General features: G+C 41.2%; 1 protein-coding gene across 2 annotated transcripts in view; it reads left to right on the top strand.

Moving 5' to 3' along the window:
• Positions 1–17,675, top strand: part of GOSR1 (golgi SNAP receptor complex member 1) — a 38,281-nt gene extending 20,606 nt beyond the window's left edge. For both annotated transcript variants that reach the window (XM_084863049.1, XM_084863050.1), the window contains exons 7-9: positions 4,038–4,067; positions 12,043–12,125; positions 15,553–17,675. In XM_084863049.1, the coding sequence (XP_084719175.1) occupies positions 4,038–4,067; positions 12,043–12,125; positions 15,553–15,677 (238 nt within the window). In that variant the 3' untranslated portion in view covers positions 15,678–17,675. The remainder of the gene's footprint in view (positions 1–4,037; positions 4,068–12,042; positions 12,126–15,552) is intronic.
• The last annotated feature ends 5,757 nt before the right edge of the window (positions 17,676–23,432 follow it).

Raw genomic sequence — 23,432 nt, forward strand, 5'->3', positions numbered from 1 at the left:
GGTATTGTATTTTAAGTTTAGTGTCTACATGTTTATTGCTAGAATAGATGCTTTGTGACTTAAAATGGGAATATGTCCCAATAAACCCATCATAAGTTGAAAATGCATTTAATACATCTAACCTACTGAACATCGTAGCTTAGCCTAGCTGGTTTATTTTGAAGGCATATCACTTTCTCACCATTGTAAAGATGAAAAATCTCCCTAACTGGGTTTGGCTTGGTAGAAACAGTGTGTGCCTGTGGACCAAAGGGTCCCGGGTTCGATTCCAGTCAAGAGCATGTACCTCTGTTGCAGGTTCCTCTCTGGCCCGGGCCCTGGTTGGGGCTCGTTCAGGAGGCAACCAATTGATGCCTTTCTCTCACATCAGTATTTCTGTCTTTCCCTCTCTCTTCCACTCTCCCCAAAAATCAATGGGAAAATATCCTCGGGTGAGGATTAAAAAAAAGAAGAGTCAGCCGAAACCGGCTCAGTGGATAGAGCGTCGGCCTGCGGACTGAAAGGTCCCGGGTTCGATTCCGGTCAAGGGCATGTACCTTGGTTGCGGGCACATCCCCAATGGGGGATGTGCAAGAGGCAGCTGATTGATGTTTCTCTCTCATCGATGTTTCTAACTCTCTATCCCTCTCTCTTCCTCTCCGTAAGAAATCAATAAAATATATTTTAAAAAAGAAAAGTCATAAATCAAACCATCATAAGTCAAGGACTATCTGTATATAGAAATTTATATGTTTGTATCTTGTGACCTTGTGGAACTCACTCTTTAGTTGTAGGAGATTTTATATAGATTTGGGGTTTTCTTTTTCTTTTCTTTTTTTTTTTTTAAATATTTTATTGATTTTTTACAGAAAGGAAGGGAGAGAGATAGAGAGCCAGAAACGTCGATGAGAGAGAAACATCAACCAGCTGCCTCCTGCACACCCCCTATCGGGGATGTGCCCGCAACCAAGTACATGCCCCTGACCGGAATCAAACCTGGGACCTTTCAGTCTGCAGACTGATGCTCTACCACTGAGCCAAACCGGTTTCGGCAGGTTTTCTTTTTTTTTAATGGGTAATTAGGTTTTATTAAAATCCCAAAGGTGACATTTTGAAGAAACTCATATTTTAAAAATACATAATTGTTCTTACCTCCCTTTGAGGTTTTGTGTATAACACCAACAAGATTTGAGCACAGTTTGTCTATTTAGATCTGGGTTTTTTGTTTGTCTATTTTTGTTTGTTTGTTTTTATTATCTAAAGTTTTACATAAGTCTCATTTTTCCCCAATTGACCCTGCCCCCCCACCAGGATTTTCTATATAGGCAGTCTAGTCATCTGTTTTATTTCTTTCTTTCCAATCTGTATGCCTTTTATTTCCTTTTCTTTATTGCATTGGCTAAAACTTCCAGTATAGTGTTGAATAAAAGTGGTGAGAATAAGTTTTCTTGCCCTTCATTAGGGGGAAAATGTTCAGTCTTTTACTGTTAATTATAATGCTAGCTGTATGTTTTTGTGGATGCTCTCTCTCACACTGAGGATGTACCCCTTCCCATGTTTTGAGAATTTTTTTCGTGAATGGATGTTGGATTTTTTTTTTAAATATATTTTATTGATTTTTTTTACAAAAAGGAAGGGAGAGGTATAGAGAGCTAGAAACATCTATGAAAGAGAAACATTGACCAGCTGCCTCCTGCACACCTCCTACCGGGGATGGGCCCACAACCAATGTACATGCCCTTGACTGGAATCGAACCTGGGACCTTTCAGTCCCCAGACCGACGCTCTATTCACTGAGCCAAATGGGTTTCGGTTTTTGTCAAATGCTTTTTAGCTTGTTAATAGGTAGATTACATTGATTGATCTTAAATATTGAACCGGCCTTTTATCCTTCGGATAAAACCTAGTCATGGTACTGAATTCTTTTTATTTATTGCTGATTCTGTTTTCAAATTTGAAAATCACGATTACCAAGCTCATTTTATTTGTCTTAAGAACCTTTTGAGGAGCCCTTTACCTGTTATTAAGATAAAAATTGAATAATTGTGGGAAAGGAGAGAAGTTACTGAATCTGAGGAAAGAAAGTATAGGAGCAATCATGTCCCTTCATTGGCGTAAAAGAGATCAAGGAACTATGAGTTTTAGGATATGGAGAGTCTGTTCTCTGTGGCTATTGAAATGGTCTAGAATGATGATAAGATTTGGAGTGAAGAGACCCTCCAGTGATCTGGCGGTTACTAAGGAGAGGGAAGGGAAAGGCATGTGTGCTGTCCATCTGCATTGTAAGGCCTCTGCAGGTCAGTGTCTTACCTTCGTAATCCACGTCTGACACAGCACCCTTCAGGGGCACGTCCATATGCATTTCTTAATAAAATAAATGCATACTTTATAATTAATAGATTCTACCAGAACAGCGGGTTTATGTGAAAATTTAAATCAACTCTATGCTTAGATTGAAAGTTAATCTGTAGTTATTGAGAAACTATTGTAATAGCAAAAAGTACTTGGTGCTTACTATGTATAAGATACTGTTCTAATCACTATATGTATGTATATATATATTTTTTTTCTTTAATCCTCTTAACAAGTACATCTTACTATCATTCCCATTTTATAGATGAGAAAACTGAGGCACATAGTAACTTGCCCGATATCAGGTAGATAGTAAGTGATAGAACCAGCATTCAAAAGCCACAATCTGGTTTTAATCCTTCCACCATCTTTGTAATTTTTAAAATTTTTAATTATAGGACTTATAGAAGCTATTTATGACATTTTTTTTGAAATTAATCTTTGTTCCCTGGCTCATGCAGTAAATTAGATTTCCTGGTCCAGAATTTTATAATGAAATTTCAGCCTATTGGTTTATAGAATTAATATAGAATTTATTCATTTTTGAGGTGACAGCTATATAACTTTCAATGTTACATTATTTTTAAAATATATATTTTTATTGATTTTAGGGAGGAAGGGAGAGGGAGAAAAAGATAGAAACATCAATGATGAGAGAATCATTGATCGGCTGTCTCCTGCATGCTCTGTACTAGGGATTGAGCTTACAGCCTGGGCATGTGCCCTTGATCAGATTCGAACCCAAGACCCTTCAGTCCACAGGCCAACACTCAATCCATTGAGCCAGACTGCCTAGGACTGGGTTACATTATAATTTAATATCTGTATATACTATAGCTTGCTCACCACCAAAATCTGGATTCCATACATCTCCATATATTTGACCCCCTTTAGCCATTTCACCTCATCCCACCCCTTCTCCTCTGGTAACCACCAGTCTGTCCATATCTCTGGGTTTGTTTTTGTTCTATTTTGTTTAGAAATTCTTTTGGAAAGAAGTATTTGGAAAAAAATATGCAAGTATTTTTTGCTTGCCTACTGTGTATCATGCATTATGCCAAATGGATAAGATATCTGGGAGTTATTTTCCTACTTTTTGTTGTAAAACTGCCCCTTTACCAAATGTAGCTACCTATAAATTCCTCCCTAACATGGCCTTTTGGGGAAGTTTCTTTCTTTGCAGAGTGTGATTCATAAAGGTGACCATTTACAGATTGAAGGAGCACTTTGTTTCTTTATTCAGATTCTAAAGTTATGATAAGCTGAGATTTGGTTTAGTTTCCCAAGAAAAGAAGGAACTTTAAAGTGTAAATAATTACTACTTATAGGCATCAGAACTGTATTTACCCATCCTGTCTCAACAAGTTGGTTATAATTCTTAAGCTTAGAAAAAAAGACAGTAGTGACAACTTTGATCTATCTAAATTAAAGACGTTTCATTTATTTGTGCTCACTTTAAAACTGTGCTGATCTCAAGTTTCTCTGTGGAAGAAATAGATTTTAGCCAGCAAATAAAAGTAAGATGAAAATTATATATGGATAAATTTATTTTAGAGTCCAGAATATTCTTCAGATGCTTCCAAAAGTCTGGGTATTTTGTTTAATAAGTGGTTGGAAAGTTAACGTACCTAGAAAATGTAGAAAAATTAAATAGAAGTTTTAAATGTGCTTTTAATAATTCTAAAATTTGAATTTTTTTATTGCAGCTCAGATCGTCTGATAGAAGAGACAATAAGGTAGGAATACTTTGTTTTACTTTATTGTATTTTTTTTTTGCACACAAATGAACAGATCTGGTTAACCTTGTAAATAGAGTTAAAGTTAATTCATCCTCCTTAAGATGTGAATTTAATTAGGTTATAATTTTTTTTGTGTGTGTGTATGTGTGTTTTTGTTATATCTTTCCCTTGTGAGAGACATGTGATGCTCAGGCTCTTTTACCTAGGTTGATTTTTCTGATTAACTTATACTATTTTTTTTAGCCTTACTCTTTATTCTCTAGTGTCTTGAGCAGTTCATAAAACAGGCAAGAAAGTTGAAGTTCCTGTAAGCACATCAATGATTTATTTTAAAAGCATTATATATTATTTGCAGCTTAAGCTTTGCCTCTTACTATTTAACCCTTGAAATAACAACAGTCTAGATTCCACTCAGCTTGACTCCAAATGATGATATGAGATGGGAAAGTGGGTCTTGATATACTTTGTGTGGTACTGGAAATCATGCATATTCAACAAGACAATAACGTAATGTATGTTGATAATATCCATTCTCCAAGGAATACAAAGTACTTTGCAGAAATTATTTTTTAATCTTCTCTATCTACTTCTGAGTTAAAGTGCATAGGCGTTGGTGATAGTCCAGTTTAAAAAACAGAGACATATATGATTCAAAGATTGGTGTCAGATTACTCAGCCCAGTTTTTAATTCTGTTACTTTTATGAGATCATAATATCAATTTTTAAATACTTTGTAAATTTATTTTAAAACAAACACATTTAAATGTACATATGCTGTCATCAAGCGCTTTTAAACTGAAAAATTATGAATAAGAAATAATGACACAAATGACATTGTTAGTTTGACTCTTTTTGTGCTCTTTTTTGTTTTAATCTAAAATTCAATGTTATAATTGCCTGCTTCCATTTGCTCTCTTTTTTAAACCTCACCTGAGGATACGTTTTTTGTTTTTGTTTTTAATAAATCTTTATTGTTCAGATTATTATAGTTGTTCCTCTTTTTCCCCCATAGCTCCCCTCCACCAAGTTCCCACCCCACCCTCTGCCCTTATCCACCCCCACTGTCCTCATCCATAGGTGTATGATTTTTGGCAGTCTCTTCCCGCTCCCCCCACACCACTTTCTCTCCAAGGATTGTCAGTCCACTCCCTTTCTATGCCCCTGATTCTATTATATTCACCAGTTTATTCTGTTCATCGGATTTTTTATTCACTTGATTTTTAGATTCACTTGTTGATAGATATGTATTTGTTGTTCATAATTTTTATCCTTTACCTCCTCCTCCTCTTCCTCCTTCTTCTTTCTTCTTCTTCTTTCTTCTTCTTCTTTCTTCTTCTTTCTTCTTCTTCTTTCTTCTTCTTCTTCTTCTTCTTCTTCTTCTTCTTCTTCTTCTTCTTCTTCTTCTTTCTTCTTTCTTCTTCTTCTTCTTTCTTCTTCTTTCTTCTTCTTTCTTCTTCTTTCTTCTTTCTTCTTCTTTCTTCTTCTTTCTTCTTCTTTCTTCTTCTACTTCTTCTTCTTCTTCTTCTTCTTCTTCTTTCTTCTTTCTTCTTTCTTCTTTCTTCTTTCTTCTTTCTTCTTTCTTCTTTCTTCTTTCTTCTTTCTTCTTTCTTCTTTCTTCTTTCTTCTTTCTTCTTTCTTCTAGAATACCTTCCAGCATTTCATGTAATACTGGTTTGGCAGTGATGAACTCCTTTAGCTTTTTCTTATCTGTGAATCTCTTTCTTTTTTTTTTTTTATCAATCTTTATTGTTCATATTATTACAAAGGTTCCTCATTTCTTCCCCCCTCCACCAGGTTCCTACCCCACCCTTTGCCCCATCCCCATCCCCCATTGTCCTCATCCATAGGTGCACAGTTTATGTTCAGTCTCTTCCTCCCTCCCTTTCCCTGATAGTAAATCCCTTTTTCAGATAGTAAATCTGTTACTTAGCATTTTTTTCATATCAATAATACCTCCACATGCCCAATGATACACTTCACACAAAAGACATTTCCAAATAGGTCAACCAGCCTCATCCAGGCCCCACCCAAGGCACTCACATTATCTGTGAATCTCTTTATCTGACCTTCAATTCAGAATGATAGCTTTGCTGGGTAAAGTAATCTTGGTTGTAGGTTCTTGCTATTCATCACTTTGAATATTTCTTGCCACTCCCATCTGGCCTGCATATAGTTTCTGTTGAGAAATCAACTGACAATCGTATGGGTACTCCCTTGTAGGAAACTAATTTTTTTCTCTTGCTGCTTTTAATATTTTCTCTTTGTCTTTTGCTCTTGGCATTTTATTATGATGTGTCTTGGTGTGGTTCTCTTTGGATTCCTTTTGTTTGGGGTTCTGTGCACTTCCTGGACTTGTAAGTCTATTTCTTTCACCAGGTGGAGGAAGTTTTCTGTCATTATTTCTTCACATAGGTTTTCAATATTTTGCTCTCTTTCTTCTTCTGGCACCCCCATAATTCTGATGTTGGTACACTTGAAGTTGTTCCAGAGGCTCCTTACACTATCTTCATATTTTTGGATTCTTTTTTCTTTTTTCTTTTCCGGTTGGGTGTTTTTTGCTTATTTGTATTTCAAATCTTTGACTTAATTCTTGTGATCCTCTAGTCTGCTGTTGTATCTCTGTATATTATTTTTTATTTCAGTCAGTGTATGCTTAAAGTTGGTCCTTTTTCGTATCCTTGAGGGTCTCACTAAATTTATTGGCAGTTTCTAGAAAATTCTTGAAAAACCTTATAACCGTGGTTTTGACTCTATATCCAGTAGTTTGCTTTCTTCCATTTCTGTCATTTGTGACCTGTTTCTTTGTCTCGGCAGTTTGGCTGCTTCCCTGAGTTGATGGAGTGGCTCTGTGTGCTCAGTGACCTATGGGGCCCAATGGCTCAGCCTCCCCAGTTACCTGAGATGGACACTCTTGGTCAGGGGTCCTCAAACTTTTTAAAGTGGGGGCCAGATCACGGTCCCTCAGAGAGCTGGAGGGCCAGACTATATGAACTACTAATTCCTACTGTAACACCTCGGCTGCGCTCACTGCCCAAAAAACCTAGCGGGCCGGATCAGACTCCTCTGCAGGCCGCATGTGGCCCGCGGGCCGTAGTTTGAAGACCCCTGCCTTGGTGCACCCCTTTGTGGGCTGTGTGCACAGTCTGTTGTAGTTAGGCCTTGATTGCTGTTGGTATCACTGTGAGGAATTGACCTCCAGGCCAATTGGCTGTGAGGATCAGCTGTGTCTATGATGGGAGAACTTCTGTGCTGGAGACACTCTTATGGGACAAGACTTGCCTCAGTAGGGCTTTGATGCTCACTGAGTCTGACCACTGGGAACCCAAGGAGGTGCTAATTTAGCCTCTGCCTGAGGACACCCAGCAAGAGCCATGGAGAGATCTTCAGATTCCTCTTCTTTATTTGGGGTTTTGAGGTGCCCAGATGAGGCCCAGCTGTGAAGCATTGCAAATTGCTGTGGGGTCTTGGGCCTTCTTTGGATGTTCTGGGTCTCTCTGATCCAGCTGCAGTTTGTTAGGTAAGTTTAGATTTCAAAGGACCAGGCCATTCATATGCAAAAGCCTCTGTGCACAGCTTGAGTGGGGCAGAGTCTCAGGGTGGAGCAAACAGCAATGGCTTCCCATCAGCCCTACCCTAAGGAGGCCCCCAGGTCTCAGTGTCCCTTGGTAGTTGCTACAGGCACCTCTGAGAGAGTCGCCCTTGAGTTTCACCCAATGCCAGACAGTCCAGTTTCCCCCCCCATTAAGCATACACTGACGGGAATAAAAAATAATATACAGAGCTCCAACTGGAGTTCAAAGCAATCGGGAGCTTCTGTCTCCCTCCTGTTGAAAAAGACAGCTGCCACCTCAGCTGCCAGCCTTCCCACGCGTACATGTGCATGCACGCGCGCCTCTGTACCTCTGCCTTTATTTCTGCACCTCCTCTGAGTCTTTGTGTGCTTTTCTCTCTCCTTCTAGTTGTAGAATTTCCACTCAACAAGCCTTCCTATGGTTCTGGATGATGTCCGTTTTGTCTTTTAGTTGTAACTTTGAAGTGATTGTGCAAGGCAGCAAGTTCAGATGTTTACCTATGCCACCATCTTGGTTTCTCCCCCTCAGTTGATGATATGTTTTTACTGATTTTGAGAAAGATCGGTTGCTCCCATATGCACCCTGTCTGGGGATCAAACCTATAACCTTTTGGTGTATGGGATCATGCTTCAACCAACTGAGCCACCTGTCCAGGGCCTTTCTCTTCTCATCTTAACTGGTTATTCTCCGAGTCTGTTTATGCTATTTTGATACTGGGATTTTTTTTTAAAATATACTTTATTGATTTTTTACAGAGAGGAAGGGAGAGAGATAGAGAGTTAGAAACATCAATGAGAGAAAGTCATCAATCAGCTGCCTCTTTCACACCCCCTACTGGGAATGTGCCTGCAACCAAGGTAATGCCCTCGACTGGAATCTAACCGGGCCCTTTAGTCCGCAGGCCGACCCTCTATCCACCGAGCCAAACTGGTTTCGGCCTGGGATTTAAAAAAAATTTTTTTTTTAATCATTACGTAAGCTCTCCTATATCAGAACACCTATTTCTTGGATTTAGTGTCTTCCACCTTCTTGGTTTATTCCCTCACTGTGCTAGACCATGTTCTTTAGTAGCTTTTTGAGAAAGAGCAGGAGGTAAGTTTTTTGGACTTCCCACGCCCGCATCTAAAAAAAGTCTTTATTCTACCCATATTCTGGTTCATATTTTAGCTAAAGCATAGAATTCTAGAATTGGAGATCATTTTGAAAATTTAAAGGCATTGTTTCCAGTATTGCTTTTTAAGTCCAATGCCAATTAAAATTTCTAATCCTTTGTATATGATAAGCTGTTTTCTCTGAAAGCTTTTGGGACCACTCCTTTTCCCCTGTGTTTTTATTTGTTTTTAAACTCACCATGATGAGCTTAGTATGCATCTGTATTTCCTTTTATGTTTTTAATTTACATGAGCTTTTCTAAGGGATGGATAGACACATACACATATATTTATATGTTTTATGGATGTGTAATCTTCTTTTATTTTTCTGAAGACATTAAATATAATTTGATTTTAAGTTTCCTGAGCTTCCTTTATTGTCTCTTATTTTCTCAGACTCACTTTCCTGTTTGCTGGTTGGTTTATTTAGATCTCTGCCTTTTATATTAGAAGCTCTCCTCCAATGTCTGGTGATTCCTAGCAAGAGTGAGGTTGTAAGAGTGAGGCTCCGGTCCAGTGATAGGAAGTTCATTCTGTGTACGTGGTGGGGGACTTACTGAGTGGTCGGCCTCACAGTGGCTAATCAGGAAGGGAGCTGGCTGTTCCACAGGGACTTCAAAATGTTGGCGTCTCTAGGTCTCTTCTCCTAGGTTAGGTCTACCACACTGGGGGCAGTTATCTGAGTGTGTAGTTCGGAAAGGTAATTTAGGTTTCTGACAACTCTTTGTACGAATTTCCATTTTTCAGCCTTATTCCATACTTCTGTCTTCAGATGTATCTGATGCCCTCAAAACTTGAGCTCTTCTGGAGAAAAGCTCCTAGTGGTACTAAAGTGAATAACAGTAAATTTGGTGCTGATAATGTTACTAACATTTCTTGATCACTCTGGTGAAATTCCTCTAATTTTCTTTATTCGATACTTACATATTATGAAAATACAATGTTCTAATTGTAACATTTAAACAATTCTATAAATGTACAAGGTTCTTCTCCTACTAGTGCCCCTCCATTCCTTCCCCTAAAGTAACTTGTATTATTAACTGATGGTTATGTGTCCAATACCTTTCTTACTTTCATACGAATATACACAAAATTGTTTTGTTTCTTTAAAAAAAAAAAAGTCTCATACTGTACACATTCTGTCGTTTGCTTTAATCAGTTAGTATATCATAAACATCCCTCCAGGTTAATAGAAATAATATAAATTCATTCTTTTTAATAATCAAATATTATTTCTTAATATGGTTAGACCATAATCTACTAAACCATTCTGGTGTTGTTTACAATTTTCTTGTTTTGTCTTTTACTATTCCAAATAGTGCTTCAACAGATATCTGTTTATATATCTTCTTACACACTTTTATTTCTTCTTTGCCTTCTCAAATCTTAAAATTTCAGTTTTGATTCATTTGTCATTTGCTTAGAGTACTCTCTCTAGCATTTTCCTTCAGTAGAATACTAGTTCTTGCCTATAGGACAGCTCCCTAGTACATCAGGCCACGAGAGACCCTAAAGCAGTGACACACCAGGTGGCGGTGGATGGCCCAGCAGTGTTTCCTCCTGGCAGCTGGTGGCCATTAGCTGGAAGCTGTGAGCCCTCTGCTTATAGGTCTCTGTTGTACGTGACAGTTCTTTTCCAGCTGCAGGGACTGGGGCGGTTCAGTCCATTACTGCGGCCCTCGTTCTCCCCCTGTCCGGCTGCTCCGAATGCGGTGAAACCTAGCCCTTAGCCCAGGCTGAAGGGAAAATCTAGTCTTCCCGCCACCAGCTCCCTGGTGCTTCCTTCTCTCGAGAGTGTAGCCCCGGCCTCCTTCCCTTGGAGAGCTCAAGAGAACTCTGGGCCTCAGGTGTGGCCTTCCCCCCAGTCCGCCTTCGTTCTGTTATCCCCCCGGGTGGTCAGGGGCCAGAGATGAGGTCAGGGATGAGGTCTGGTCACCATCTTCCCAGAATCTTCAGAAACAGCAGGCTTGTTGTTGTTGTCATTAATGTTTCACATATTTTCAGAATTACTCAAATGCATTATATTATTTCCTATTGCTTTTTATAATGTCAGTATCTAAAACACTCCCCTGTATGGTGCATATGAAAATGGATACTGACCTGCCCTATAGGATTTTAATGTGCAGGGAGATAAGGCTGATCTTGGGGCAGCAGTAGCAAAAAGATATTAACTAAAATTCTTTTTTAAATGACATCAAAGTAGTCACATGGAAGAGACTGTACTCCACAGTGACTTTTTCCTTCTCTCCGTTGTCTAATGACCTTTATCGCCTGGCTCAGAGACCCAGCATCAGGTTGCATGTGTGTCATGAAAACTTCTTGGATCGGTTCTCAAGTAGACTTTTAGAACATAGTCTTTTCATAAATTGAGGTCTGGTTGTATGAATGTTTTATGAAATGTTACACTTTTTGTTCTATTTTTATGGTTGTAATTGCCTACTTCCCCCTCAACAGGCTTTCCTGATTAGGGACATTGTAGTAACTGGTCCTTTTTATAGCCATCTGTAGTATGTGATCTGTCTTATGTTATTTGTTACTTTGGGGGGGGGGGGGGGCGGGGGGACGCAGGAAATCCTTGCCCCAAAAGATCCCAGAGGACAGAGTGGTCATTTAAAAATGGTCAGTAGGAAGGTGACTTGGGAAGTGATCTCTTGTTTTCCAGCCCAGTGCTTTTCTTTCTTTTTTTTCTTTTTTAAAATATATTTTTATTGATTTCAGAGAGGGAGAGATAGAAACATCAATGGTGAGAGAGAATCATTCATTGGTCGGCTGCCTCCTGCACACCTCGCACTGGGGATCGAATCACAACCCGAGCGTGCTTTGACCAGTAATCGAACCATGACCTCTTGGTTCATGAGTCACACTCAACCACTGAGCTGCACTGGCTGGGCCCTGCCCAGTGCTTTTCAAGATGATATTGTTCGCCTTAGTTTTCTGTTCACTTTTTTTAAATATATATTTTATTGATTTTTTACAGAGAGGAAGGGAGAGGGATAGAGAACTAGAAACATCGATGAGAGAGAAACATCAACCAGCTGCCTCCTGCACACCCCCTTCTGGGGATGTGCCCGCAACCAATGTACATGCCCTTGACCGGAATCGAACCCAGGACCCTTCAGTCTACAGACCGATGCTCTATCCACTGAGCCAAACCGTTTTTGGCTTTCTGTTCACTTTTAAGAGTATGATAGATCCAAATAGGATCATCTTAAATGCCAATTTAAATCGCTTTTTTTTTCTCCCTTGCAGCATTGCTATGGCAACAAAAGAAAATATGACTTCACAGAGAGGAATGTTGAAGTCGATTCAGAGCAAAATGAACACTTTGGCCAGTATCCTTTCTGAAACTGGAATCTGTGGGTCTTACAGGGGAGTCTGCACGTGCTTTCCTCTCACACCGGCACGTGGCCGTCAACAGCAGCCGAGGCCGTCACTGATGACGGCATGGCATATGAGTGTCCCTTGCACTCCCATTTCGTGAAAGCACGTATTGTTCAGTGCACGTTTTCATATTGCACAGGAAGTGCGCTGTTTCTAAAATAGGGCACACCAGAGGTTTATGATTATTAGATTGAAAAAAGTTATAAATATGAATTTTTAATTGTTCACAAAAGTTTAGTTTTCAAAAGTTCTCATATCCATTTTAGAACTCCACAGTGTGCACTACTCTTATCTAAATATAAATGATAAGCTTTTTCTTTTTTCAGTTTGGAGAATAAGTCAGTGCAGGTGCTTACAAGGGGAAAGGAGGAGACAGACATGCATGGATGAGTTGTAACTGCTTATAGAACGTTTTCACTGTACCTGTTAGTACAGGCTAACCTCTAGGGTAGATTCACTGCTGGTGTGTAGTGACCTCTACCTTTTTAATTCTCCAGTTTCCAAAGTTAAATCAGTGTTACCGATACCTGGGAGAAGCCCAGTGCGAACTGCTAAGCCTGCTACTCAAAAGCATTTCCTTTACTCTCTAAGAAATCAGGCCTATCAGGGATTAAAGTTTCCTTCCCCAATTACTAAGTTTAGTTATCGTCTCATTTTGGATAATTCAAAGTCACTTTTAATTTGATACCTTAGTTGCTAGGGAAAATAACATTCTGAAGTGTATTGGTGTTTGCCATTTTTTGTGAATTTTGTTCTAAAACCACACATCCAAAGTCCTATTTTTATATAGTGCTATATATTTTACAGAATACTTTTCTATACATTATCTCATTTTATCATTACCACAAATTATAATCATCCCAAAAGGATGTATGTGAATAAAACAAATAAAATGGGTGTGAGTCAGGACTCTAGAGAGAGAGAGAGTAACCGAAACCAAATGAAGGCTGACTTCAGGGGGAGAGTAGGGAATTAATTTATACATATGAGTGTGAAATTCAGGGGTGGAATTTGACTTACGGCATGGCTGGATTCAGGGCCTCGGATTTTATTACAAGAATCTGCCTTTCCTCCCTCTGTTCCCCCTGCCTGCTCTCTTTTCCTGGGTGTTACCCTCATTTTCGGGCAGGTTCTCCCCGCATGGCGACAGAGATGGCTGTAAGAGTCACCTATCAGTTCAGAAGTCACCATGGGGAAAGGGTGCCTTTTCTAACCGCTGGGAATGTCCCTGGAGGACCGTGGCTCCCCAGCTTGAGTCACCGCCTGTTTCTAACTTGTCGCCGCCCTGGGAGGGAGGGAGGGAGTGCTCCTTCTGGCCAGTCCTGAGGGTGTGTGCACTGGTGGCGGAGGACAGGGTCAGTCCATCCTGTCACAGGCACCATCCATTATTATACGGGGGGAGGAGGGGAAGGTTCCTCAGAGGTAAGCTGGACAGAAAGATGTCCTCTACAGACAGGGTTTCCCAATTCCAACATTTTCATACTTTTTCGAAGGAGGTTATTGATCCTATTTTTACCAAGCAAGGAAAGATTTATTAAGCATTTGCTCTAAATTAGATTAGTATCTTATAGAAGTTTTTGCCTGTTACTTCATGCTTCCTGCCCATCTACATTTTAAAAATTATTTCTGCATATTCTTTTTTCATTATTTAATTTAAAAAACTCATTAAGCCTTGGCCGGTATGGCTCGGTTGGTTGGAGCATTGTCCAATACACCGGAAGGTCGCAGGTTCAAGCCCGTCATGGCACATACCTAGGTTGCAGGTTCTGTCCCCAGTTGGGGCACGTATGAGAGGTAACCAATCAATATTTCTCCCTCCCTCCCTCCCTCCTTCTCTCCCTCCCTCCTTTCTCTCTCTCTCCCTCTCTCCCTCCCTCCCTTCCTCCCTCCCTCCTTTCTCTCTCTCTCCCTCTCTGCCCCCCTCCTTCCATACCTTCCTTCATCTCTCTAAAAAAACAACATAAAACATTAATGTCTGTAGTATATAAAGCTCTACTCTAGATGCACAGGGAAATTAAGATTAGAAGAAAACGTGGTCCTGACCATACAATATGTAGGACATTTAAGTATGCAAATACAGTCTCTGCTGGGAGTCCTTCTGTTCCCGGAGAGTGCGGGAGGACTCGCATGGAGTAGGGGTTGTTCCCTCTCCCCTCTGGAGTCCTAGGCGGCCTTGGTGGTTTTCCTGACCTTGACCTCTACTAACAAAAGATGCACCTGCACCTTTTGCATTTGGTCTACAACATACAAACTAGAGGATGAAGATATTTTAAAATACTAAGGAAAATACCATTTAACTGCTATAAAACCTCTATAATTGAAAATGTCTTTTCTTTTTATATGTTCTAGAAATTGAATAACTAGAGTAGTTGAACCCACTTTCCTACCTTGTCCTACCTACTGATGTAAAGCAAATTATAAAATTTTAGTAACAGTACCTGAGCATGCAGACCCTAGAGTTAGTTTCCACCAATTGCCCAAATCCAAGGGAACGTGCACCCTGTGGGGAGAGGAGGGCACACTTCAAATCTCTGGAAAATCTTTCTAGTCACCTTAGAGAAGGAAGAGAAAGGGATGGAGAGAGAGAGAGAGAGAGAGGGAGAGGGAGAGGGAGAGGGAGAGGGAGAGGGAGAGGGAGGGAGAGAGGGAGAGAGGGAGAGAGAGAGAGGGAGAGAGAGAGAGGGAGAGAGGGAGAGGGAGAGAGGGAGAGAGAGAGAGGGAGAGAGGGAGAGTGTGTGTGTGGGCGCGCGTGTGTGTGTGTGTGTGTGTGTGTGTGTGTGTGTATAGGGGGCGGGAGGGAGAAAGATGGAATGGGGGGGCGGGTGGTAGCTGGCTGTACATTTGCTGCCATGCCCAGTGGGGTTCCTCTGTTGACCAACTTGACCTGAAGCCTGGCAGCAATCCCTTAATGCAGTGGTCGGCAAACTCATTAGTCAGCAGAGCCAAATATCAGCAGTACAATGATTGAAATTTCTTTTGAGAGTAAAATTTTTTAAACTTAAACTTCTTCTAACGCCACTTCTTCAAAATAGACTCGCCCAGGCCGTGATGTTTTGTGGAGGAGCCACACGCAAGGGGCCAAAGAGCCGCACAAGCTCGCGAGCCGCAGCTTGCCAACTATGGCCTTAATGCAGTATAGCTGTCATCATTATTATTTTCTTCTCCCCCTCTCTCTGGTAATTTTTTGTTCTTATTTGTGTGCTGCAGTGTCCTAGGAGACTTGAATTTGTTTGGGCCCTGAGCATTTCCAGGTTGTGTGTTTGCTAAAGGCTGCAACTCCCTCAGTGTGGTTTTCTTCCCGTTACTTACTGCTTCTGTGATTTCTGTGACTTTTCTAAAGAAGCTTTCAAATATGACCTTAATAAAGATTTCCCAAAGATCGTTTTCCTGCTGTGAACAGCCTGATCCAGCGAATCAACCTTAGGAAGCGGCGAGACTCGCTCATCCTGGGCGGTGTCATCGGCGTCTGTACCATCCTATTGCTGCTGTATGCTTTCCATTGATGGGCGCCTCCAGGGACTTGGGACAACTACCACTTTCAGGCCCTGATCTGGAGGAAGGAAGAGCGGAGGGAGAAAGTGACTGCGTGGTAATCAGCCTGACCAGCAGGATTGTTCAGGGCTGAGAGCGCTGGACTCTGTGACCTGGTCCGGCTGAGCTGAAGCCACCGTTTTTCTAACACTTCCTTCTGTTTTTAGTTTTAAAAAAAGGAAAGGTTTTCAGTTGCTTTTGTCTCCCCAGGGGGTAAGTAAACGAGTCAGAAAGAGAGTCTGCGCTTCAGTGATGGTGTCGGAGGCTGATGGCAAGCCGGGTCTTACACTGGGCTCTTCGGAAAACCAGGTCTCTCTCTGTCCAAAGACTGCTTTCCTCTTAGCTGCCTGATTGGGTTGTGAATAAAAATAGATCTTGTCCTTTTATTTGACACTCACGATGAAAAGTCACAAGTCGTTTTTAAATCTGTACTATAAATTTCTACTCTGTGTCCCCAACTCTTTATTCAAGGAAAATTCCATTTTTCACAGATTCTTTGAGATGCTGACAGGCCAGCTTCAACAGGGTTGAGGTTGTCTTAAATGATAAACACTGCAAAAAAGCATTTTTCTTTTTTGTAATTCTCACCCAAGGATATGTTTTTATTGATTTTTTAAAAAAATGTTTTGAGAATGAATAAGGGGGAAGGAGAGAGAGAGAAACATTGATTGGTTGCCTCCCATATGTGTCCTGACCAGGATTCAAAACCACAACCTGCTTTTGTATACAGACAACACTCCAGCTGAGCCAGTCAGCAGGGGTGTTCTTGGTTTGTTTGTTTTTTTTACTCGTGTGCACATTGGGCTTAACTGTGTTGCTGGGAAAGCATCAAGAATGATAAGCTTTTTTAAAGGATTCTTGTTTTGATTTTTATTTCTTCCATTTGGGTTAGTATTTGCTACTAGAAGACAATGAAATCTTAGTTCCACCAGGACAAAAGAAGCGATAGCCAATGTCTGCCAATGCCCCCAACTATTCCTCCTGTAAGGATTAACACTGATGTCCGAGGGAGGGACTGCTCAGTTCTCAGTGAGATCTGCTGAGCAAGCCGCGTGTGAAAAGACATTGATCAAGGGGTCACCATTCAGATTAATTCCATTTGTAAATGCTCCACGTTTATGAGCAAAAGTTTTAAGAACTACCACTGATGTAATAGGAATTCTGTGTTCTGTGAAAAACTCTTCATTCCAAATCTTCTAAGCTTTTCCAAACACCCAGAGAAGGGTGTCACTGTCGGAGATGCACGTGACAGAATCTCTATCTGCACCTGTCTTCTCTTGCCATCCCCGGACGAAATCTTAAACCACCCACCAGAATTCTTAAGTTTAACCATTTCTCAGTTCCTGTAAGTTCATTACTTTGTCTCACTGAACTTCCCAAATAGTTTGAAGACTTCCAACATCTGCATCCTCACCAAGGAAGAGGCTGCTTCTCATCACTGGGACTTCTTACGCTATTTCCAGTACTGGCTTCAGACTGCGCCGGGAATGAAAGGATCTTAGCATACAGTCCCTAGCTACGTCCAAGTGTCGATGGTGTGTGTCATTCAGATGAACCTGATGTACAGGCTGATGGGGAAACTAATCCATGGTCTGAAGCAGACACTGAAAGGTTTTCCATGCTGGTGTCAGAGTTTTGTTATATTCCGAGTATGAAAGGCATTGGATATTTTTTTAACTATGGGGTTTATTTTTCTAAGTATGGGTTGATTGATCAGTAGTTGATTGGGGGCGCCCTTAAAAGATAGTTTAAGTTTTCCCAATGCGAACCTTCCAGGGTCAGGGAAGGTCATTCATTAAATTCTCTGTTGGGAGAACGCTCTTCTCCCCTGACACTTTATTATCTTTGATTTTTCAAAGGGCCTTGATTGGTGGTTGTACCTCAGCTAGAATTTATGGGACTTTGGTTGCTATATAGTTGGCATTTATAAAATCTGAAGTTTCATAAATAAAATTATTTATTTAATTATACTACCAGTCTTTTTTACTGGTCTGGTTATTTGGTGCATTCATCGAAGCTGGCTGTGTGAGGGTAAACCCAGGACCTGCGCTGACCTAGCTCCTGCCACTGAGGAGCCTTCCCTTAGAGCTCTGCTCACACAAAGGAAGAGAATTGTGCTGGGTCTTTTCTTTGTAAAGATAAAGAGACTAGTTCTTCCAAGGAAGCTGAGGAAGTGTGGTGTAGATGTTGCGGTCAGATAGGTCTGACTAACCTCCCACCCAGTGCTTAGCCGCAGTGAGGTGTCCCGGGCCAGATGAGGATAGGGCCCCTCCTTCCTCTGCGAGTCCGTCAGGACAGCAGTCGCCAGCCGTGAGGTCCGAAAGGTTGGCGACCGCTGCTTTGGGCGACTGGAGCAAGAAAAGGAAGTGAGCCATCTACGAGCAGAGGCTCACCGTGGAGCCCCTCAGCTGGTACAAGAACTCGCAGTTTCATGCCACTTTTTTCTTTAACCATCTTGGTTTTCCTCCTTGTTGGCCATTCTTACAGAGCGGTTGGTAGGCTCAGGAGGCTACTCTTAGAGAAAGTCCGAGCAGGAGGACTTCTCTATTTCTGGTCCCCAATGTTGCCTCTCAGAGGGAATAGTCTCCCTCAGCTGTTGTCTTATATAATCTTTCCTCTTGGGATCTTCTTTGTAACCACTCAAAACTTTCCATTTCACTAAAAAGTATGAAAAACCATGGCAACATAGAGGCAGAAAATTCCAAAACGTACACTTCTGAGACTGTTTCAGTGTGTTGGGAGAACACCTTTCTTTCCCAAAAAAAAGTTGAATAAATCTCTTAATAAAGTTCAGGCTCAAATGTCCAGGTGCTGTGGCCTCTGTCCGGCTGTCTCTGTTAGGATTACTGTTAGATGCTGAAGGATTCCCGTCACCTGTATTGGTCACCCTTGTCTGTCTCCTGTTAGAAAAGGGCTTTCCTTCTCCACCGTTTCTCTCTCCGTTGTACCGAGATTCACTTCACAGTGAATGCCATTTCCCATACTGCCCGGGGCCCAGATCAGGCATGGGAGTGAAGTCCTGAGACGAGAGGGTGATAAGAGGGGAGACATCATGAGACTTTTTGTACTTGGGATCAAATATCTTTAGTTCTTTCCTATTAGATGCTAAATAAATCTGAACAGAGGAATGTACCTATTGAGCCTTTGGGCTCTGAATAATTGAGGCACCTTGGACTCGCATTCCCACCATTAACTTTCTGTTTCACTGTTCATAATCTCAACTTGGTGAAAAGGACTTTAAAAAACTGGACTAGCCTTTTGGTTTCTAATACCTTATGTTTGATCATCAATCAGATGCGATTTCTTGGAAATTGAGTTCTCTAACTTGCAACATTAAGCTGATGAGGCTAAGGTGCCATGCCTAGTGTCACACTGGATTTTGTGGCAAATGTAACTAAAGAACAAATGGATTCTACTCAGAAAATTAAAATGGTTGCATTCCATTCTCCTATTGGGTTAGGGGTTGTTTAGCTGGTCTCCAAAAAGATGCAGAGCTTTACATCATGGACTTTATAACCTAATCTTATTATTCCTTTATAAATCTGCGTGTCCCTCTTATAGGGGAAAAGAAAATGAGGAACAAGTGATTCTTAAGGATGTTAATTGGATAAGCTGAGCCATGTCTTTCTCATTTTCTTTATACATAAGGTCTCACTTTAGTATCAAAGTATTTGCATTTATTGCCATCCTATTAGCTCTTAGGGAGGGGAATCGATTCCAATCACATTTTACCATGATGGAAGATGTTTACTCTTGAAAAATGCCAATACAGATTTATAAAAATCTATTCCAAATGCACTTTCTAATTTTTTGCTTTTAAAATGGCTTCTTGGAAACCAGTTTAATTGTATTTGTATTTAATTTTTGTTCTCATCTAAATGTGCATTTTCTGACTGTATAGAAGAAGCTTTGTTATGTAATTTAATAATAAACTAGAAATCTAAATGGTTGTGCCTATGGTTGTTTGTATTGGAATAGTACCATCAAGGCAGTTGGGGTAGTGATTATGCAATCTTTGGTTTGGGTATTTCTCTCGATGGCCTGAAACCCAGGATGAAGCATTACAGATACTGAAAACCCACCACCAGTTATTCCAAATCATCATATAAATATTCCACTAGTAATTTAGCCCAAGAAGTGAAGGAGACTTCTCTTAACAAAACAAAACTTCAGAACATAGGTTGGGACTGTAAAATTTAAAATTTAGCAAGAAAAATGTTTCCACCCTCCCTAAATAATGACTTCTTGACCTATAGATCAGAACTTGATTCTCCACCTCACCAGAGAATTTGAAAATTCCCCCTTTCTCATTACCTCTCCAAATGTTATGTTTTCTGGGTGTGTGTTTTTTTAATAACAGTATAATTGAGATATAATTCACATGCCATAAAACTCACCCTTTTAAAATGCACTGATAGGTTTTAGTATGTTAGTTGTGCAGCCCGTAGCACTATCTAACTTCGGGACGTTTTCATCCCCCCGAGAGGAACCCTGTGCCCATTAGCAGGGACTTTCCATCCCCCTCTTCGTCCTTTCTCTCTGACCACCCTGTGCTTCCCTTCTCAGCCACCCCAGCTTTTCCCTCCGCCCGCTCACGGGGCCTCTCAGGCTGGATTCTCTCTGTGGCTGCCTCGCCCTGTGCAGCCCGCCTGTGTGTGCACACCTGCACGCGGGCATGCACACAACCCACCGCCACATGGCTAGGCCGCCTTCCTGTTTCACAGGGACCAGCCCAGGAGGATTAAGTAACTTGCTCACCATCAGAGTGAATAGTAAAGTAAGGCTTTGAATCCTGCCGGCTCTTTAGTTCCACAAAATATACTTTAATCGTGCCTTGTGATTAGGAGAGAAGCTCTAAAACAGTGTTTCCCAAACTTCTCTCATGATGAGAATCACCTGGTGGAGTTGTTAAAACACAGATTCCTGAATCCCAACTAAGAAGTGCTAAACTAGAATTTTTGAGAACATATAGGTAAAATTGCATACCTAACTTAGTGCTCTGTATATAAAATCTGTCTTAGAGCACTAGTTAAGTATACAATTTTACCTATATGTTCCCAAAAATTCTAGTTTAGCACTTCTTAGTTGGGATTCAGGAATCTGTGTTTTAACAACTCCACCAGGTGATTCTCATCATGAGAGAAGTTTGGGAAACACTGCTCTAAAAGAACCACCAGTTTTGCCTGTTTAAAGGTAACGCATTTAGACTCTATTAACAGCCCTGCAGCTTGATTATTTTCAAGGAAGGCTAACTACCAGCTAAAGGCTTAATAAAAAGGTCTCATTTGTGAAATCACTTTTTCTTTACAAGAACTAAGGCATTGATGGAGAAGATATTTTCCTAGTGGCTTTACTCTAAAGTTTAGAGTCTAAACCAAACTTCCTACCCAACTGTGTGCCTTCTCACTTAGAAACACAGGTCAGCACTGGCCGGGTAGCTCAGTTAGTTAGAGCCATGGTCGGCAAACTGCGGCTCTCGAGCCACATGCAGCTCTTTGGCCCCCTGAGTGTGGCTCTCCTACAAAATACCACAGCTTGGGCGTGTCTATTTTGAAGAAGTGGCGTTAGAAGAAGTTTAAGCTTTAAAAAATGTGGCTCTCAAAAGATATTTCAATCGTTGTCCTGTTGATATTTGGCTCTGTTGACTGAGTTTGCCGATCACTGGGTTAGAGTATCGTCCTCATACGCCACGGTTGTGGTTTGATCCCCGGTCAGGGCCCATACAAGAATCAACCAATGAATACATACATAAGTGGAACAAATCAATAAATTAATGTGTCTCTCTCCCCTTCCTCTCTAAGATCAATTTTTAAAAAAGAAACCACGGAGGTCTCCCTGGAGGTGGCAGACAAAGCACCTCAGCACAGATCCCCAGTCAGTGCCCCAAACGGGGGCGGGGCGCATGTCCCTTCCTGGTGGAATGGCTTTGACAGGTGCCACTCCTGCTGAACCTGGCCTTTCCTTAGGAAAACTCCGGCTCCGCCCGCCTCATCGGACCGCAGAGCTGCTTAGAAGCGAAAACAGGTGGGCGGGGGGCTGCAGAATCACTGGAGGTAGTTGCTTTTGGGGCATTTTCTCTTGTTTCTCTGAGGCAGAAGCCGAGAGAAAAATATTTTCCTCCTGAAGATGCAGATCTGCAGGCTGGGTTGGAATAGAAAAGGATGAAGGCACTTTAGCCTGATGCCTTCTGCTCCACTCGGCCGAGCTTCGCCCCTTGGCAGAGCTGCTCAGCTCGCAAAGCTCTTTATTACTTACTCCTCCTCGGTAGGCGCTTAAAAGCTAAGAAGATTGGGTGCTGAAAGCCTGCAGCTTTCTGCTTGGAGGAATCCCAGAGGTCACAGTGTTCTCTCTCCTCGCCCTTGTAACATTACCTTCTCATTCGCGACCCTGATCATCTTCCCTCCTTTGAGATAGAAAGCTCTTAGGAAAGTCAGTTTCTCGTAATTAGTATATATGTCTTTCAGATACTTTCAAACAGCCAGTTGGTCTTTTACTAATGAAGTTGCTTCCAGCATCAGGAGAAGCAGGAAAAAAATAGCCAGTAGCTACTTGTAACTCAGTGTCAAAATGTGTGGATTAAATATCACCATTTAGAGCAGTGTTTCCCAAACTTCTCTCATGATGAGAATCACCTGGTGGAGTTGTTAAAACACAGATTCCTGAATCCCAACTAAGAAGTGCTAAACTAGAATTTTTGAGAACATATAGGTAAAATTGCATACCTAACTTAGTGCTCTGTATATAACATCTGTCTTAGAGCACTAGTTAAGTATACAATTTTACCTATATGTTCCCAAAAATTCTAGTTTATCACTTCTTAGTTGGGATTCAGGAATCTGTGTTTTAACAACTCCACCAGGTGATTCTCATCATGAGAGAAGTTTGGGAAACACTGCTCTAAACAAATGTGTCACTTAACTCTCACAGTTCTCTCTCCGGTCGTGGATATGCTGAGAATATGGCATTGTGTGGCTTTCACACCGGACTAAGTCCTCGGTCCTCTCCATTTCCCTCTCTGGTCCGACGTTGCTTGTGTCGGATCACCCGACTTGCGTGTAACCGCCACCCTCTGAGCGGGTGCCCTGCCTCTCATCTCACCCTCTCGCCCCTCTCTGCACACAGCTGTCGTTTATCTTCCTAAATAACTTCCGGCCTCCCGTTGCTGTCACCTGTGCCAGGGTGTTCTCATAACTGGAAGGTACGGCATTTCGCTTCATTCATGCATACAGCACACAGAGAAATAACCAAGTCCTGTTCACTCAGGGAGGCGGTATTGTCCTTTTACAGATGGGCACTAAAGAGACCAGAGTACAGCAGTCCTCGAATAACATGGTTTCCTTCAATGTCACTTTGTTATAATGTCGATAGATGCTACAGCAACTTAACTCATATATATTATATTTTTAATTGATTTCAATTAGCCTGTGGTAAAGTTGATTTCATTATACATCATTTGTTAAAGTCACAACCTATATCAACGTTGTGAGGACTAACTGCTCCTGATAGCTACCAGCTGCCCTTTGCCTAACCAGTCTCCTCATCCCTCCTGAACTATAATCAGCAGTGAAAAGAATGAGGCTTGGAGTGCAAAGTCCTATATTCTGACCCTGGATCTGATACTTTTAGACCATGGACAATCATTAATTCATTCTCTGAGTTCAGTTTTCTCATCTGCAAAATGGACTCTAGCAACTTCATGCAGTCATAAAAATCAAAGCAAACCCTAA

Source organism: Pipistrellus hanaki (assembly GCF_964339955.1).
Source record: "Pipistrellus hanaki genome assembly, chromosome: 16".
Lineage (NCBI taxonomy): Eukaryota > Metazoa > Chordata > Mammalia > Chiroptera > Vespertilionidae > Pipistrellus > Pipistrellus hanaki.